The sequence below is a fragment of the Panicum hallii genome, chromosome 4 (assembly GCF_002211085.1).
Source record: "Panicum hallii strain FIL2 chromosome 4, PHallii_v3.1, whole genome shotgun sequence".
Taxonomy (NCBI): Eukaryota; Viridiplantae; Streptophyta; class Magnoliopsida; order Poales; family Poaceae; genus Panicum; species Panicum hallii.
Window position 1 is genome coordinate 6,692,307 of NC_038045.1, and position 19,517 is coordinate 6,711,823.

The following is a 19,517-nucleotide window of genomic DNA, read 5'->3' on the forward strand; positions in this document are numbered from 1 at the left end:
CTCGGCGCTTTCTGTTTGTTCGCTCCTGACAAATTGCCCGGCCGCAATTGACCACTGACACATACGGCTACTGCAGCTCTTCAGCTATACATGGCCAAACGGGCTGTACCTACATGTCGTATGAGATACAACACTGAAAAATACTATACCAACACGGCCCGACGCACTGGACATAGTGCCAGTACCAGCACGGCATGGCCGTAGTATCATGTGTGAGCCGAAACCCAGCACGCAGTACCGGCACGAGTACGACACGACTAATGGACTGGCACGGTCCGACCCGTTATGGCTCGTAAACTTCTCATATATGTACTACAATCCTCTTCTCTAAACCCTAATCCCCATCCTCACTCCCTCCAACCAGCCACCGCTCTCCTCCTCCTCTCTCTCCCCTTCTATCTCGCGCGCGCCTTACAGCTTGAGTGGCTGAGCTTTGAGCCTCCAAGCAAGGCGCGACACCGTCACGCCCTCACCTCTCCTCCTCTCTTACGCGCCTGAGCTCCGAGCGGGGCGCGCCGCCACCGCGCTGCACACTCCCCTCCTCGGCCACCGCTCTTCTCCTCTCTCGCGCGCATGAGCTCCGAACGGGTCATTGACACGGCGGCCTCCAGCATCTCCGGCGCCGCCTCCCTCCCCGCATCCATGCCACCGGCCTCCAGCATCGCCACCGCCGGGCTCGAGCCGGCACGGCCAAAGCGCGCCGACCGTGCCATTGTGCCGGCACGGTACGACCGCGCGCGCATCGTGCCATGTAGGGCTGGATAACAACCAGCTAGGCTCGGCTCGGCTTGGTTCGTCTCGGCTCGGTCCGGCTCGCTAAGATAACGAGCTGGCTTGCCTTAGCTTGTTATCCTAATGAGCACAAAAGCCTACTCGGCTCGGCTCGTCCGGCTCGCGAGCTGGATTGGGCAGCTTGCGAGCCAAACACTGACATACTCTCCCAAGATAGATAGATAGATGTAGATCAAATAAAAAATATTAAGATAATATATGATTCTATTTCCATACTTTCAGGACTATATATAATTCCATTGGCGATACTTCTACGATTCATCAAGCATACATGTTTTATTAATAACATATGCCCATAGGCTAGCCTATCATAAGCAATGAGGTTACAAAATACTAAGTCCTAGTCTCTCGGATACATAAATTGATCAGTCCATTCAATGGACATTGGACAAGCACAAAAGCATAAATTGAGTCCTGACTTCTAGACGGCCTATAGTGTAAATAGAAATCATATTGTACGCGTAGCTCGTTCGGCTTGCGAGTAGCTCGCGAGCTGGTTCGAACTCGCTCGTTAACTAACGAGCACAAAGTTGTGCTCAGCTCGTTAGGAATTAGATAGAGCCGAGTCGAGCGGAGCCGGGTACAAGTCGACGGAGCTAACGCGTCATGAGCAATTTTTTCACCTCTAGTGCCGTGCCTGGCCCGCGGCGCCGGCACGGCACGGCGTGATTAGCTAGCCGTTCCTAATCGTGTCGTGTCCAATCGTATTATGCCTGGGTGTCCGTGCCGTGTCGTGCTATATCTCCAGCGCATCTATATCTCCAGCATATAAACCTCTCGCGCCGCGCCGCTTGCTTGTGTGGCCAGCTCGGGAAGCAAGCGAGCAGGGTGAGCCACACAGGCGCGCGCCCGTGCGCGCGAGAGAGGACTGGAGTATGGAGGAGATGTCGCCGCGGCCGCACTTCCTCGTGCTCACTTTCCCGTTCCAGGGCCACATCGCCCCGGCGCTCCGCCTCGCCAGGCGCCTGCTGGACGCCGCGCCCGACGCGCTCGTCACCTTCTCCACCACCGAGGCCGCGCACGCCCGCATGTTCCCGGCCACGACCGAGGCCGACGGCGCCGGGGTCCTCCCCGACGGAGACGAAGACGGCCGCCTTGAGTTCCTCCCATTCCCCGACGGCACGGAGGCCGGGTACGTCCGGAGCGCCGACCCGGGCGCGTTCAACGCCTACATGGCGTCCTTCCACGCCGCGGGTGCGCGGGGCGTCGCGGGGATCGTGGACGCGCTCGCGGCGCGGGGCCGCCCGGTCACCCGCGTCGTGTACACGCTCCTGCTCCCGTGGGCGGCCGGCGTCGCGCGGGACCGCGGCGTCCCGTCCGCTCTCTACTGGATCCAGCCGGCCGCCGTGTTCGCCATCTACCACCACTACTTCCACGGCCACGCCGCCGGCGTCGTCGCCGAGCACCGCCGCGACCCGTCGTTCGTCGTGGAGCTCCCCGGGCTGGCGCCCCAGGCCATCGGCGACCTTCCGTCCTTCCTGACCGATTCCACCGACCCTTCCGATATCTTCCACAGCATCTTCAACACCATCCGCGACCTGATCGAAACGCTTGACAAGGAAAGCCCCAGGGCCACCGTGCTCGTCAACACGTGCCAAGAGCTCGAGCCGGGCTCCCTCGCCGCCGTGGGAGCGCACGACGTGCTCCCGGTGGGACCCGTGCTCCCGTCCGGCGACGAGTCCGGCATCTTCAAGCAGGACGGCGCCGAATACATGGAGTGGCTCGACGCCAAGCCGGCGAACTCCGTGGTCTACGTCTCCTTCGGGAGCCTGGCCTCGATGGCGAGGGAGCAGCTCGACGAGCTCCTCCTCGGCCTCGAGGTGAGCGGGAGGCCGTACCTCTGCGTCATCCGGAAGGACGTCATGGCCGCGCTCGCGGAGGCGGAGGCGGAGGTGCGCGGGCGCCTCAGGAGCGGCGTCGCGGTGGAGTGGTGCGACCAGGTGCGGGTGCTGTCGCACGCGGCGGTGGGGTGCTTCGTGACGCACTGCGGCTGGAACTCGGTGCTGGAGAGCGTGGCGAGCGGCGTGCCCATGGTGTGCGTGCCCCGGATGTCGGACCAGCGCATGAACGCGCAGCTCGTCGTGCGCGAGTGGCGCGTCGGCGTGCGCGCGCAGGTGGACAGCGGCGGCGTGCTGCGAGCGGCGGAGGTGGGGCGGTGCGTCGATGAGGTGATGGGGGATTCGGAGGCTGCGGCGGAGGCGCGGCGAATGGCGGGGAAGTGGAAGAGGATGGTCGCAGAGGCCACGGGGAAAGGAGGGTCGTCGGAGCGTAATCTCATGGCTTTCGTGGACAGCGCAAGGAGCACCGTTTGAAGACTCGCGTCCTCTCCCTGAACCTTACGCGGAGGTCTAGTGTACCGCGCAATCGAACTCCGGCGTTGCTGACTTCTGCTTTAATCTCTTATGTACTGATAGAAATTTCACTCTATATCTTCCAGAGAAAGGAAAGAAAAGTGTTGTAGAGAATGCGTTACGAACTGAACTCATCAAATAGGATATCGTCTGCTTGGTATCTGTTTGACACAAATTGAAGGGGTGGGGGGATAAGCTGTATTCTAGGATGATGAATGGCCTGGTCTGTGTTGCTCATCCATCCGTGCCTTCTATTTTGTAGGTGAAGCTGCTGAAGCCAACGGCTACCAGAGCAGCGCAACAGGAGCAGAGCAGACAAACGGCTAGCATGCGAGAGCACCGGCTGGCGCGAAAGCAATGGCCAGCAGAGCAACCGTTAAACAGAAATGTGTTGTTTGTTCACATAAACAGTAAATCAGTAAAAGTATTATCTTGTGGCTGCATCTTAAGCTTACGTGCATTTTTATTGGATGGTGCTTGTGATCTGTTCCCACAATGTTTGTAGTCAATAACTGTAGCTGCATTTAATGCTTAAGGCTACTTTTTTGGTTATATTGTGGCTGCCCTGATGGTGGTTGCGTGAAGGCAGTGCTGTAGACGGCTGAGCAACTACCCCTCGAAGACGAGGTTAGCAAGAGAGCGGATGACGAACCACCAGATTTTGATGTTAAGGTCCTAAAGATTCCGTTTGAATCCAACCAGCTAATCCATTATTAGTTAATTGGATAGTCACTATATAGCTAGTTTTAGAAGGATTTTAGAGCATCTTCAAGAGTTTTTTTTTTAAATTTCACTCTCTAAATTATCATTTGGAGAGACTTCTGCATAAAAATCACTTTCTATAGTATTTTCATTCTCCAACAACTTTTTTATATCTCGTGTACACTCTGGAAAGCTATTTTTGTTATCTATTTTTGGCTAGCGAGAAATGTGGAATGGAGGATGGCTACATTTGAAAAACCACTTGGAGAAGCTATTAGAGGGTATTTTTCCATCAAAATCAATATTCCTAACCATAAGGAAAGATATAAAGAGTCTGTTAACGTTGCTCTTAGCTAGTCCCATTTGGATTCATCCTAACTAAAACTAGCTATTCAACTACCTCATGATTCTAGAACTCATATCAGCTATCCAGTAGAAATGCTCAAAATTATTTAATTACGGCCTGATCCAAACTTTCTACAGAGGTGAAAGGACTACTCTATATCGTTGAGGTTTGAATGTGACATTTATCACAAAGACTTCTCTACACATCTTTGATGACGATGCAAATTACAAGTGGACAAGACTGACACTACGGTCCATCCTTTTCACTCACGTTTTTCAGCTAATTGGCCCCTGTAGCTAGGTACTTCCGATGTTGAAGCTATAGAGGCAATAGATCACTGAATATGATTGCAACAGTTAAGTAAACGACCCAGAGATTTTAATCCATTGGACAAAATGTTGAATCAAGAGTTGTTATTTGAATTTCCTTATTAGTTTAGTTAACACGGCAGGTTAGCTACTTCAACCCGGTGGTTTGGCCGGCTGGCACGGCGTCCATTGCTGCCATCACCGGCGGGCCGCGCGAGCTGATCTCGCTCGTGTGGGCCTGTGCATGGCGAGGTGGAGGAGAAGAACGAGAAGAAGAGAGGAGCGTGTAGTATTACTGTTCCCTTCTGCTTCTCTTTCTTCTCTTGTTCCCTGCTCATTTTTCCTTTTAATTTGTTTTTCGATTTCTTGTGGCTCTTTTTTCCCCTTGTATCGATTGGCTTGCCAAGTGAACAACAAGGCTATTATGTCCTGTTGATTGAAAGAAATAGAGATATGAGTATAGTGCTTCTTATTTGATCTCCTTGTATACAAATTATCGTTATCGATTCCATATTTTGGTTTGCATCTCCAGGCCACTGAAAAAGTTTGAGTTTTGAGCAACTTTCACTTCTCTTTCTCCCATTTGCTCAACGTATTTATAAGGTGGACTGTTAGGAGCACATCCGTGTGGAAAAAGTCATTTTTTTTTGGGCTAGATAAAATGAGGTGAAATACAAAATCGTGGACCTCCTTTTCTTTTCACATGGCAAGATTGTGGATTGCTGAATACGATATCGTGAGTACTGACACCAAGAAGGAAAAAGCCAATTTTCTTTTTCTCTCTTTCTTTTTTGTTTCTCAATAAAATATCAACTTCTTAAAAAACATCTGAGATCGAACATTCCATGCATGCACATTATAGTCAAATAAAAAATCCATGAAAAATTGTCTCTTCTCTTCTTATGATCGTCCCATGAAAAGTGTCCCAACAAATGGAATGTGAAACTCAGAAAGAAAGAGAGAAAAAAGTTGAATTTGTTTCCCAAATCTTGCCGGTTCTAGTTGTACATGTAAGATTGCCAAATTACCTTTTCTTTCACGAACAATAATTTTTGGGACCCCGAATTTGCACTGATATCCAAAGAAATAATAATTCTACTCACAAGCGAGCTCTTTTTTTTTCCCTTGCAAGCAACATTCACACCTGATTCACCCACAGGCCACCCTACCCCCCCCCCCCCCAACACGCTCCTCCCTGTTGTCCTTTCTTGTTGATGTGACAATACACATGTATTTTCTTTGAATAGGGGACACATGAGCAAAAACTAATGGTGTCATATCAAATATTTGAACACCATTATAAATATTAACTATAGATTAATTACAAAATTTATTGTATAAATGGAGGCTAATTCGCGAGACAAATCCATCAAACCTAACTAGTCCATAATATTGCAATGTTGTGCTACAGTAAACATGCGCTAATGATGGATTAATTAGGCTTAATAGATTTATCTCCTGAATTAGTCTCCATTTATACAATTGGTTTTACAGTTAGCTTATATTTAATCCTCCTAATTGACATCCAAATGTTCGATGTGACCCGGACTAAAAATTAGTCTCTGGATCTAAACACACCCTTAGTTCAAATGATGCCACTAATGCGAGCACAATCAAGATTTGAAAATCGTTCGCACCCACGCATCCAACGGTGTATAGTGGTGGAGCATGAAGCAAAATATAGAGGGAGCCAATTTACCAACTCCAAACCAATATATACAAAAGTTTCATTGAAATAAATTTTGATTGATGAACTACTAATAACTAGTCATAATTAACAAAATATAAATATATTAGAGAGATACCTGGACTTGTGTTGAGCGGACTGCACCTAGACTTGTATATTAAATGGATTGCGGAGCTCTCTACTCTTCTCTTCAAAAGTTTTTGCGTGCCGGGCCTCTATTGCCCCTGCAGGGCTCCGCCACTGACGGTGTATTCACGAGGGTGCACATGTCGCCGGGTGCAAAAAAGGTCGCTCTATTTATTTAACGGTAATCTTTGGCAATCCAAGAAAACGCTTACTAAATGTAGAATACTTCTCCCGTTCTAAAAACATAAGTCATTTTAGTTTTGTTCTAAATCAAACTTTCTTAAGTTTGACAAATATATAAAAAATTATCAATATCTATGATACCAAATAAGTATCTTAGATTCATCATGAAGTACATTTCAAAATGTACCTATTTATTATCATAAATATTGATAATTTTTTCTATGACTTTGGTTAAACTTAAAAAAGTTTGACTTAGAACAAACTAGAATAACTTGTCTTTTGGAATGGATGGAGTATATTTTAGTGATAGGATTGACCATTCCAAAGTTCAAAGCCATGTTTTTCTTACATCCATTTTCTTTTATTTTTTTCAATTCCATTAGATTCAAGTGTCATCTAATTCCAATCTTATTTTTGTTTTCTTGCCCATGCTTCTGCAAATTCCTACTCCAAAGAGCCTGTCGTTTGGCCCATTTGTGGAAGAACTGACCATGCAAGGCCAACAAATAAAAAATCTAACTAAAGCTATCCATCGGAGTTGAACATACATGTTAAAGTTCAAAGAAAGCTATCAATCGCATTGAACATACATGTTAAAGTCCAATAAAGCTATCTATCGCATTGAACATACATGTTTGTTTCTTTTGTTTGTTTTACCCGCCCCGCAGGTTCCTTTGGGGTGAATGAATTCGAAATAAAATAATGTTTGTGGAGGACTTGATGTAATAATTATAATATTGAGTTAGATGACTTTGATGATCTGAATTTGAGAGTTCAATTCATCTTATGGTGTTGTTGATCTCGAAGACTACTTCCTCGGTTTTATAAAAAGTGCAATTTCAGCATTTAAAAAGTCCAACGAAAGAGTTCAATCTTTGACCAATATATAAAAAATTATCAATATTTATGTATTGGTATGAAACTATGCATTAAGACTGGCCTTACTCACAACTCCGAGAAAACTCAGAGAATGATTCCACCTACTCACAACTCAAATCTAGTTTTTGCAAGAGTTTTATTCTTATATGCAAAAAGAAGATCTAGAAAGAACAAATATGTTTGGACCCACACACTAATCCAGCTTTGTCAAAGCCATGGCTGTGACCCCTGTCTTGGTGCCCACTGGCAGTTTCACTGTCGCCTTGGCCACACCGGTGACCGCTTCCTCCGCCTAGACGCCGTGCATCGCCCCTCCCCCCGCCCTCCACCCACACACACACACAAAAAAAACATACACACGCATTAGTGATTGAAGGGTGGGGCTAAGCGGTCCCAGGACAGCGAAGAAGTTAGGTGAAAATAAAAGCGTAGGGCAGAACTGATGAGGGGAAGCATACAACGCGATGGCTGTTGGTTCTTCATTTGACGGTCGAGACAGGCCCACTAAAATTATTGAAGAAATCAGTCATCGGAAATGTAGGAGCAGTGTTACCTAAAACTGAATAATGATTCTTACTTTCTCTGATGGGAGAGTAACATTTCAGTGTTAGAGAAAGGTCCCGTCTGTTTGTGCTGGCTGCTCTACCTACATGTGGCAGTAGAGACGAAACATTTGGCACGAGGTCACTGCTCACCGGCCTTCGCCCGGGAGAAAACCTCTCGTTGATCTCTCCACCCAGGTTAGTGATGACGCTAGTAAAAGCTCCTTTGGCACAGCTTTTTTGTAAAGCTTCAAAAGAACTTCACATGAAACTGTGACAAAGAGTTATTTTCACTGCAGTTTCATTCACGAAGCACCTAATGAAGTTATTTCTAGATTACACTGGGGAGGAGAAGTTGGAAATCGTAGCTTCACCTAACTTCTTCCGCAGACCCACGTTTGTCAAACGATTTTAAAAATAACTTTAGTTTTACAAGAAAAAGCTGCTCCACCAGTAAAACTGCTTCAGACTTTAGAAGAAGCTCAACCTACACCAAACAAACCTTAAACTGTCGCCTACCGAGATAACTGCAACCCCCTCCCCCTCTTTGTTGTCGCTTGTCGGTTCCAATCGAGAAAGGACATGGGATGGCCTGTGCTGCTGGCACGGCAACAGTAATAGCTGTTCGGATCTTGACCAACTGCTCACCCGACGCTGCTTAAGTAGGAACACATCGGAACTCTGGCGCTCTCAAGCTGCCTTTGCTTGTGCCGAGCTCGAGCTAAGTGAGGTAAAGCTCAGCCACACACACTCCTGATCAGTCGTGACTCGTGAGGCTCCGAGATGTCGCCGCGGCGGCCGCACATCCTGGTGCTCACGTTCCCGCTCCAGGGCCACATCGCGCCCGCTCTCCGCCTCGCCAGGCGGCTGCTGGCCGCCGCGCCCGACGTGCTTGTCACGTTCTCCACCGCCGGGGCCGCGCACAGGCTCATGTTCCCGGCCAGGCCGACGGAGCAGGGAGGGGGCGGCGCCGAGGACGACGCGCGCCTCGAGTTCCTCCCGTTCTCCGACGGCACGGAGGCCGGGGACTTCCGGAGCAGCAGCGCCGACGCCGACGCCGGGTTGTTCAACGCCAAGATGGCGTCCTTCCACGCCGCGGGCGCGCGCGGCGTCGCGGGGGTCCTGGACGCGCTCGCGGCGCGGGGCCGCCCGGTCACCCGCGTCGTGTACACGCTCCTGCTCCCGTGGGCGGCCGGCGTCGCGCGGGACCGCGGCGTCCCGTCCGCGCTCTACTGGATCCAGCCGGCCGCCGTGTTCGCCATCTACCACCACTACTTCCACGGCCACGCCGCCGGCGTCGTCGCCGAGCACCGCCACGACCCGTCGTTCGTCATGGAGCTCCCGGGCCTGTCGCCTCAAACGATCGGCGACCTGCCGTCCTACCTCACCGACTCCACCGACCCTTCCGATGCCTTTCACAGCATCTTCACCACGATCCGCGACCTGATCGAATCGCTTGGCAAGGAAAGGCCCAGGGCCACCGTCCTTGTCAACACGTGCCAAGAGCTCGAGGTGGGCGCCCTCGCTGCTGTGGGAGCGCACGACGTGCTCCCTGTCGGCCCCGTGCTCCCGTCCGGCGACGACGAGGCCGGCATCTTCGAGCACGACGACGCCAAATACATGGAGTGGCTCGACGCCCAGCCGTCGAGCTCCGTGGTATACGTCTCCTTCGGAAGCGTGTCCACGATGGCGCGAGAGCTGCTGGACGAACTGCTCCGTGGCCTCGAGGAGAGCGGGAGGCCGTATCTGTGCGTCGTCCGGAAGGACATCAAGGCCGCGCTCGGGGAGGCCGAGGCGGCGGAGATGGTGGGCGATCGCCTCAGGAACGGCGTCGTGGTGGAGTGGTGCGACCAGGCGCGGGTGCTGTCGCACGCGGCGGTGGGATGCTTCGTGACGCACTGCGGCTGGAACTCGGTGCTGGAGAGCGTGGCGAGCGGCGTGCCCATGGTTTGCGTGCCCCGGGTGTCTGACCAGCGCATGAACGCGCAGCTCGTCGTGCGCGAGTGGCGCGCCGGCGTGCGCGCGCGGGTGGACGGCGGCGGCGTGCTGCGGGCGGCGGAGGTGCGGCGTTGCGTCGATGAGGTGATGGGGAGCTCGGAGGCCGCGGCGGAGGTGCGGCGCATGGCGGGGGAGTGGAAGCGGGTAGTCGCGGAGGCCACCGGAAAAGGAGGCTCGTCGGAGCGTAATCTTGCGGCGTTTGTGGATGGAGCAAGGAGTGACTTCTGAAGATTTGTGTCATTTCCGCCAATGGCAAAGAGCAACGTTCAATTGTTCATGGATTCTTGCATGGACATGAGTTGAGTAGTGGCGCTGAACATGTCCGTCTTCTTCTCTGGCGGCTTGCCTATGTTCATGTAGCTAGGATGGGCGGTCCAGGCGCCGTGAAGGCACCGCACACCTCCAATAATAATGCGTCCATGATGGGTTTCCGTCAGAAAACGTGAAACACATGCTTGTATGTTCAAGATGCCTTTTGGAATTACTTCATGTAGTACTCACTTGGCATCACCCTTTATGAGACAGATTTAGTGGATGCTTGTAGGAGAGAGATGCAGTAGTAACGTGCAGGGGCGGATCCAGGGGGTGCATGGGGCCCTCAAGCCTCCCTACCATCTTGGTTCCCATGAAAGCCCCACAAGACTCTTACAAATTTTGAGAAGGAAAGAAGGAAGGAGAAAATTTCAAGGAGGAGGAAGAAGGAAAGAAGACTACCTTTAGCTCTCGATCCTGCCTCCGCCACGAGTAACCTGAAAATCCCGTACTGACTGACGCCGTATATCGTATATACCGACTGATGCCGTATATCATATATACCGATTGAATACCGGAATCACGGAAAAAAATGAAATAAAAAAATACAGGAAAATCCGATGAATTCGGGTACATGATCGATGATCGGTTGGAGAGTTTTCCTGACCAAATTGTCGGTTACCGTATTTTACCGAAAACCCGCCGGTATTCCCATTTTTATATACAATTTTGCATCTAGCCCGTAGGCACTTCCAGTCCATAGGCCCAGGATGCTGCTGCCCGGCGTGGCCACGTACGCAGCCTCCAAGCGGTCTGGCTTGCTTTTTATAGCACGATAACGCATCTCCAGTGTTACCAGTGGGTTAGATATTGCCATATTATCAAAAACACGGTAACACTTTTAGTGCATCTAAAGTTCAACAAAAATATAAATAGACAGAGCATGCAAGAATCTACTATCATGCAAAATGCAAAATTTATGATGGAATTAAAGCCTGTGCAATAAGAGTTCGTGACGACGAGGTGGGGTCAAACTTAGAGCTGGGCGTTGCCTGTTTGTCTACCTACGCGTGAGCGCCTCTGTGCGTCTGTGCCGATGCTGCTGTGCAGCGTGCGGTGGGCAGCTGCGGCGGGCCGCAAGGCCCTGGAGGCCAGAAGCAGCACAAGCTGACATGCATGATGTAGCTACGTAAAAAGCAGATTTATCTTTTTTATCATTTCTTTTATATTCCATTTTCTTTTTTCTCAACAATTCTCTCCTTTTCTTTATTCAAGTAATTCATGACAATGTTGTAACCTGTGAGCACTAATACCCCCGTGATGTGAACTTTATTGTGGTGTTAATTTATTTACTTATCTTTGAACTATGGTACTACTTGCTTGTAAATTATGTATGGTTGTAATCATTTTGTCAAATCGAACATTTGAAGTGGTTATGTGATTCGTTATTCCCGTCTGTGAGTACTGATTACCGACCGTTATCGACATACTTCCGATCGAATTGTACCGTTTCCGATACCCCGCATAACCGATTTCGTTTTCCCGATTGAGATTTCCTGTTTCCATTTCTGAATTAAAATATGAAAACAAAAATGGTTAGGGTCTTTTCGCTACCTTTCCCAACCGCTTTCATCCCTATACAGTAGTGTCTATCAGATATATTTACCGTTTGGTATAGCCGTGGCTCCTCTTAAAACGGCTGCGGCTGTGGTTTCTACGGTGAAGCAACTTCTTTGGTGGAGAAGAAGCCATTTTGAAAAATATTTGGCAAAATAACTTCTATTTTTTTTATGGATGGATTGAAGAGGTAGGTGAGGGTGAAGCTGTGAGAAACTATAGTTTTTGGCTTAAGTCGCGTAGGCAAAGCCGTTTTGCGGCTTGTTCATGGCTTCGATGGTGAAGTTATTTTAAACATGCCCCTTTGGCAGGATTTCACAAGAAGCTGACGGTGAAGCCATGCCAAACAGACTTTTGCTATGGTACAGAGGATTCACAGTCAGGTACTTCTATGTAGATCCATGGGATCGGGATCGGGGGACTATAGCTATTCTGTTATATAATGTGATATTGTAAACTCACGCGAATGCTAGGATCCTATATATAGCGGGCTACCATGTAACTGAGAGACATCAGAAACTACTGTTCCTCCATTTCAAAATATACGTTGTTTTGATTTTTCTAGATACATAGTCTTTTTTATTTATCAAGATATAGCGTGTATTTAGTTAGATAGTGTCAGACCCGGGTAGACGGGACTGTGCACATGGTGTACTTCTCCTAGGATACGGGATGGGACATGGTCCACGCCCTACATCTGTTGTAACTACTCGTAATGCAGTAGGCTTACTCATACAGTAGTGAAACTAATCGGATACGATAGGAAACTATTCGAGAAGTATTCGGGTAGAACTTCTGGGCTCGTACCCGACTAGAACTTCCATATAAATCTGTCCTCCCAGACATATAAGGGCGGACGGGACCTCATCGGGGACAATCATCATCAAAGATAATACAATTCACACAGAACTTAGAGTATTATGCTCTCAGCGGTCCGAACCTGTCTTAAATCTTATGTTCCTTTGCACATTCGAGTTCCTGATCTCAGCGACACACCCTACCTACAAACTCACCACCTCAGGGGTATCCCTCGGTGGGCGTGGTGGTAAAACACCGACAGCTGGCGCGCCAGGTAGGGGTGTTCATCGAGCATCCACCGGAGAATTCGATGGCATCCTTCAACTTCACCAGTGTTGTGCTCGATGAGGGCACAACTTTCGTCTTCGGCTCCTAGATCTGCATCACCAACAGTCTGAGTGGCTTCAACAGCCACCTAGCCAACTCTAAGGAGCTGGAGGCCTCTTCATCAACCCCAAGTAGCGATCTCGATGAGTTTATCGACAACCTCGATGATATGCTGCTTTCTGATCTGGTCTAGCAGATCGAAAAGATGTCCGTTTTCAATATGACTTCCACTCATGACGCACCAGATCTATTCGGATCTGATTCAAACCGATCTAAAAAGACCTCATGATCTAAATCCCTCTCCGACTTAGAGGAGCATTTGGATCTACTGCTCAAGATCAAGGATGTGGGTGCCACCGTTTGTCGGGGGGGGGGGGCGTTTTTGACACCTACTCAGACTCCAACGAAGAGTACTTCCCGCGCAGTACTATACCTTTAAGCAGGTTCCGAAAAGAACTCGGAGATGAGGGAGTCACCACTTGTTGGGCGGCCCCCGCCCTTGAAAACCACTCGCAACCCGACGGCCACACGAATCATTTTCGCGCAGCCTTCTGAGTTTAACCATCACATCAATGCCGCAGGACGTTTCGTGTACTGGAAGGACTTTGAGCCCTCCGAACTACTCGATTACGAGTCCCGCTTTTTAGCCTTCACGCACGAACTATCATTCCAGGAGGGTAGACCCCTTTCTCCCATTGCGGAAGAAGGAGAAAGTAGCATAGTGCTACTCGAGTACAACCTTAGGGCTAACCACTCGCTGGATCGTCAAGTCTGCATGGCCTCCCTTCGCAACATGGAGGAAGACGAGCTGGACCCCCAGTACGACAACGAACAACTCACGGACATCTCAGCCGATGAGCCCACAGCTGACGCTCCCCAAGATGAAGACGAGGAGCACCGAAGGATCCGGCGGGCAAAGAACGCCAAGCGTGCTCAACGCAGGCGCAACGCGCAGAATTGCGCCTGCGAACCAAGGGATCTCAACAACACTTTTGCAACAGTCGCGGATCGCGAGTACCGTACGCCAATTAGCGCCATCGCATAAGTAGCACTCCTAGCTCAACAACTCCTACCCAATCCTCATATACAAAGGCTGCAGTACTTGACCCAACGCGCGCTCGTGCAGCTCGATGGGCAACATCCAGTATCTTCCACTCGGAATCAGCCCTCGAGGTCTGAGCACCATGATGATACCGTGCTGGTCAGTCGCACCCCCAGAGGAGGCCATGGGAGTCGGAGGAATGACAACCACCAGCGCAACGAGGGCCACCCGTCCACGCATGACAACAATGAATAAGAAGTACAACAACCCCCTCGCAACCAGCGGGGCACAAGGCATCAAGGCCAAGATCCACTTGAGGCCAACCTTCACGACGCCCCCACGATCGACCTCAGGCAGAAGATCAACGAAGGCCGCAACACGCGGCTTGTTATTGAAGCGAGGAGAAGGGACCGTACCGGCAGGCGCCACGACGACGACAACAGCGACCGTTTCCCAGCCTTCACCACCAGCATCACCGACAAGTCCTACCCCAAGGACTTCAAACCAGTCGGAATCCCCAAGTATGATGGTAAGCAGGACCTGCACTAGTGGATTCGTTGCTACTCCGTCACCATTGAAGTTTCAGGGGGATCCAACTCTACAAAAGCTCTCTACTTCCTGGTGGCTTTGGAGTCTGCACCCCTCCTGTGGCTTGAAAGCCTCGAGCCAAACTCCATCGACTCATAGGAGGACCTCAAGCGAGCCTTCATTAACAACTTTTAGGGATCCATGATTAGGGCGCGCGCTCATCACGACTTGTCCTAGGTGAAGTAAGAGATGAACGAGACCCAGAGATCCTACACACGGCATTTCTTCGAGACGCGCGCCACCATCACCAACATTATCGATGAGGACGTCATTTGTTGATTCCAAAACGGCCTCTTCTCGAAGAACACATACCACGACTTCGGGCGCAACCGCCCGACTACTGCCGCGGAGCTGCATGACATGATGACACGGTAGGCTGACCAGGAGGATGAGGAAAACAACCGCTTCCCCAAGCGCAACCACGACAAGCAAGGCAATGGCAATGACCACTTCGACAAAAGCCAGCGGAACCACTCGGGGAACAACAGAAAGTGCAAGTCAGACTATGAAGTCACCGCTGTTGAGCGCAACCCGTGTGGCAAGAAATCGGGGAACAACCACTCAAAATACAAGCAAGTTATGCACAAACAATGCTCGATACACCCGAAGTCGCGGCACACGCTTTTCGAGTGCGTCACCATCCACAAATCACTCAATGCTCCACCCCTCTCTCAAGTTGGAAAGCGAAAAGACAAGGAAGATGACGAAGGAGGTGACAAGTCGGGGGCTGAAGACTTCCAGGATCCGAAGAACATAATCAATGTCATCTTCGGTGGAGACGGAGGATTCCCCTCCAAGCGCGCGCAGAAGTTAACCTTGCGTGAAATACTCTCTGTGGAGTCGGCCACGACAAGGCCTCTGAGATACAGCAAGGTCCCGATCTCCTTTTTCAGGGATGATCAATGGACCAGCTTCTCCGAGCCGGGAAACTTCCGGGTCGTCCTAGACCCTGTCGTGGCGGGCTCACAGCTAACCCGAGTACTCATCGATGGCGAGAGCGGCCTCAACCTGCTTTTCGCTAGTAATCTGAAGAAGATGGGACTGGACATCTTCAAGATGCTCACCCCCAGCAAAGCTCCTTTCTACGGCATCGTTCCGGGTAACGTGGCTACACCAATCGGGTCAGTGGTCCTGCCAGTCACCTTTAGGACGAAGGACAACTACCGCATCGAGTACATCAAGTTTGGGGTGGCGGATTTCGACTCGTCATATCATACCATCCTTGGCAGACCGGCACTAGCCAAATTCATGGCCGTGCCCCACTACGTCTACCTGCTACTCAAAATTTCAGACAGGACAGGCGTACTCATACTCCGTGATGACCTGAAGAAGTCGTACGACTGCGACAAGGAGGCAATTGAGTACGCCATGACATCACGCATGCCAGAGCCGTCTGTAGAAGTACTTGCGGCCACGCTGAAGCTGACCAACATAGAGATGGAGATCTCCAACCAGCGGCCCAGCCAATCGAGGGTTAAACCCAACCCCAGCAACGTCGGCATTAAGGCCATCCAGCTGCAAGAAGCCGACCTGTCCAAAACCGCTTTGATTGGAGGCGGCTTAAGCGACAAATAGGAAGGCGTGCTCGTCAGCTTCCTTAGGGCCAACCGTGACATATTTACATGGAAACCAGCGGATATGCCAGGAGTGCCCAAGGAATTGATCGAGCACTGCCTAAAAGACGACCCTAAAGCCACCCCGAAGAAGCAATGACTACGATGCTTCGCTCCTGTCAAGAGGGAGGCCATCAAGTAAGAGCTAGCTAAACTACTCGCGGCTGGTTTTATTAAAGAAGTGTACCACCCCGAGTGGCTAGCTAACCTTGTACTTGTATTGAAAAAGAATAACAATGAATGGAGGATGTGTGTGGATTATACTAATCTTAATAAACACTGCCCGAAGGACCCCTTCGCGCTCCCACGCATTGACCAAATCATCGCCTCTACGGCTGGTTGCGTCGTGCTCTCCTTCCTCGACTGCTACTCGGGCTATCATCAGATAGCTCTCTAAAATAGGAAGATCAGATCAAAATGACGTTCATCACCCTCTTTGGAGCATATGCATACACCATGATGTCATTTGGGTTGAAAAACGCAGGAGCCACCTAAAAACGGACCATCTAATTGTGCCTCACGGACCAGCTGCACCGCAACGTTGAAGTTTACGTGGATGACGTGGTCATGAAGACCAGATCCCATGATGAGTTCATCTCTAATCTCGAGGAGACTTTTAACAACTTATGACGAGTTCGATGGAAGTTTAACCTGATGAAGTGCATCTTTGGTGTGGCATAAGGGAAACTACTCGGTTTCATCGTCAGTCACCACGGGATCAAAGCAAATCCAGAGAAAATCAACGCCATCACAGCCATGGATGCTCCAAAGATGACCAAAGACGTCTAGAAGCTCACAAGCTGCATGACAACTTTGAATCAATTCATCTCCCAACTTGGAGAAAGGGGACTACCCTTCTTCAAATTGCTCAAGCTCCACGACAAGTTCAAGTGGACCGAGGAGGCAAACCAGGTGCTGCAAGATCTCAAGCTCCATTTCCAGTCGCCACCTATCCTGACGGCTCCGCGACCAGGTGAGAACCTACTTCTCTACATCACCGCGACTACTCACGTCGTCAGCATGGCAATCGTGGTGGAATGCCAGGAGGAAGGCCACGCCTTCGGGGTGCAGCGACTAGACTATTTCATCAGCGAAGTCCTCTCTAAATCTAAGGTTCGTTACACAATGATTTAGAAAATACTTTACGATATACTCATCACGTCCAGGAAGTTTCGTCACTACTTCGATGCATACAATATCCTGGTGGTCTCTGACTTCCATTGGTGGATATCCTCTACAATCGGGACGCTAACGGCACATCTCCAAGTGGGCCGTGGAGCTGGAGCCCTCATGTTCGACTTCAAGCCCCAAACAGCCATCAAGTCCCAGATACTAGTCGATTTCATGACGTAGTGGCGAGAAAATCAAGTGGAAGTCCCAACCAACCAGCCAGAGCATTGGGTCATGTAAAGCTCGGTGGCGGTGGTGCAGGAGTACTTTTAATCAGCCCGAGAGGAGAACAGCTCAAGTACGTGTTTCAGATACTATTCGAGGTCTCTAACAACGCGGCCGAGTACGAGACATTATTGCACGGGCTACGCCTGTCAATCTCTCTGGGCATCAAGCAACTACTCGTCTACGGTGACTCTTTACTGGTGTTCCAACAAGTCAACAAGGAGTGGGACGTCAACAAGGACACCATGGACACCTACATTACAGAAATTCGCAAGCTCAAGAAAAGTTCTCGGAGCTGGAAATTCACCATATGATTCGCGACAACAATATGGGTGCGGATGTGCTCTCCAGACTGGGTTCTGATCGAGCTCCCAAGGAACCCAACCGAGAGGTCTTGATGATCGAGGTCGACTGGAGGGTGGCCTTCATCAACTACATCCAGGAGCACAAACTACCCCCCAGCGTCGACCCAAAGAGCGCTGAAGCTACTCGCATCCTACGGCGCAACAAGGGGTATGTTCTAGTCGGGGGCAAGCTATACAAGCGTGGATTAGCATCAGGCATACTCATGAAGTGTGTCAGCACAGAGAAGGGCAAAGAAATATTTCAGGAGATTCACGAAGGCGTGTGCGGGAACCAAGCGGCTTCTCGCACACTAGTCGGCAAGGCGTTTCGATTTGGTTTCTACTCGCCGACTGCTTTGGCAGATGCCGAAGCACTCGTTCGCCGGTGTACCAATTGCCAATTCTTTGGCAAACGGCCTAATGTCCCGGCTCATGACCTCATCACCATACCACCTTCATGGCCGTTTGCATGCTGGAGCCTGGACATGATAGGACCCTTAACAACTGCGCCAGAAGGTTTCACACACGTGTTGGTGGCCATCGACAAGTTTACCAAGTGGATCGAGTACAAGCCAATCGCAACGCTCTCGGTGGATCGAGTGGTTACTTTCATCTGCGACATCTTACATCGTTTTGGCTTCCCCAATACTATTATTACAGATTTAGGATCTAATTTTCACTCGTATCAGTTTTGGGATTTCTACGAACGCAGATCCATTGAAGTCAAATATGTTTCAGAGGCTCACCCGAGGGCCAATGGCCAGGTTGAGCGCACCAACGGCTTGATTCTTGATGGTTTGAATAAATGACTCTATGACGAGAACAGCAAAAAGGATGGCAAGTGGATTAATGAGATCTCATAATTAGTCTGGAGCTTCGCACACAACAAATCCACAGGACAATCACCTTTCTTTATCGTATACGGGTCTGAAGCTATATTACTAGCTGACATGATGTGGAAGTCTCCACGACTTGAAATGTTTGAAGAAAGTGAGGCTGACAATGCAAGACATCTCGAGCTTGACTCAGCCGAGAAAATCCGATGCAATGCATTGCTCCAGTCGGCCCGCTACTTGCAAGAAGTTTGTCGTTACCACGACAGAAACGTTTAACAACGCTCTTTCAATGTTGGGGATATGGTTCTTCAATGAATCCAAAATAATACTGGACTTCACAAGCTTAGCTCACGATGGGAAGGACCTTCCATTATGCACAAAGTTACAGGCCCTGAATCTTATCGCTTACAGTATCCTGATAGCCAGGAGGTACCTAATTCCTGGAATATTGAGCATCTACGTCGGTTTCATCCTTAATCAGCTGGGGACATCTTCTGTTGGTGCCTGGAGATTGATACTACCAATACAACTCCGTTTTACCGGCTTACGACTAGTGTTACGCGCAAGTTTATTGAAGTGGCCTCGCTCCCATATTTCCAGTAACTAACTACTAGTTTCCGGTTAGTACCTTGAGTTACTGAAGGGCCTTGTGCTCATACCCAGTGCAATGCCATTTTACTGGTTTCCGACTGGTACTACGCGCAAGTTTGCTGAAGAGGCCTTGCTCCTTTATTTTCCAAGAACATATTACTTGTTTTCGACTTGTATACTATGTTATTGAGGGGCCTCGC

The 19,517-nt window shown here is 50.0% G+C and overlaps 2 protein-coding genes across 4 annotated transcripts; both read left to right on the forward strand.

Annotated features, from left to right (window-relative positions):
• Positions 1-1,676: 1,676 nt before the first annotated feature.
• Positions 1,677-3,609, forward strand: LOC112890796 (cyanidin 3-O-rutinoside 5-O-glucosyltransferase-like). Of its 3 annotated transcripts, none has more exons than XR_003228343.1 (3): positions 1,677-3,138; positions 3,230-3,326; positions 3,406-3,609. XR_003228343.1 is itself a non-coding variant. In XM_025957657.1 (2 exons), exon 1 carries the CDS (start codon positions 1,677-1,679, stop codon positions 3,102-3,104), a length of 1,428 nt encoding a protein of 475 aa, XP_025813442.1. In that variant the 3' UTR covers positions 3,105-3,138; positions 3,406-3,609. The 3 variants fall into 3 exon arrangements, 1 of the variants encoding a protein (XP_025813442.1); XR_003228344.1 differs by having other exon boundaries at positions 3,230-3,300; XM_025957657.1 differs by lacking the exon at positions 3,230-3,326.
• Positions 3,610-8,668: 5,059 nt separating this feature from the next.
• LOC112888589 (cyanidin 3-O-rutinoside 5-O-glucosyltransferase-like) lies at positions 8,669-10,460 on the forward strand. The gene has a single exon (XM_025954836.1). The coding sequence runs from the start codon at positions 8,700-8,702 to the stop codon at positions 10,140-10,142; it is 1,443 nt and encodes a 480-aa protein (XP_025810621.1). The 5' UTR covers positions 8,669-8,699; the 3' UTR covers positions 10,143-10,460.
• The last annotated feature ends 9,057 nt before the right edge of the window (positions 10,461-19,517 follow it).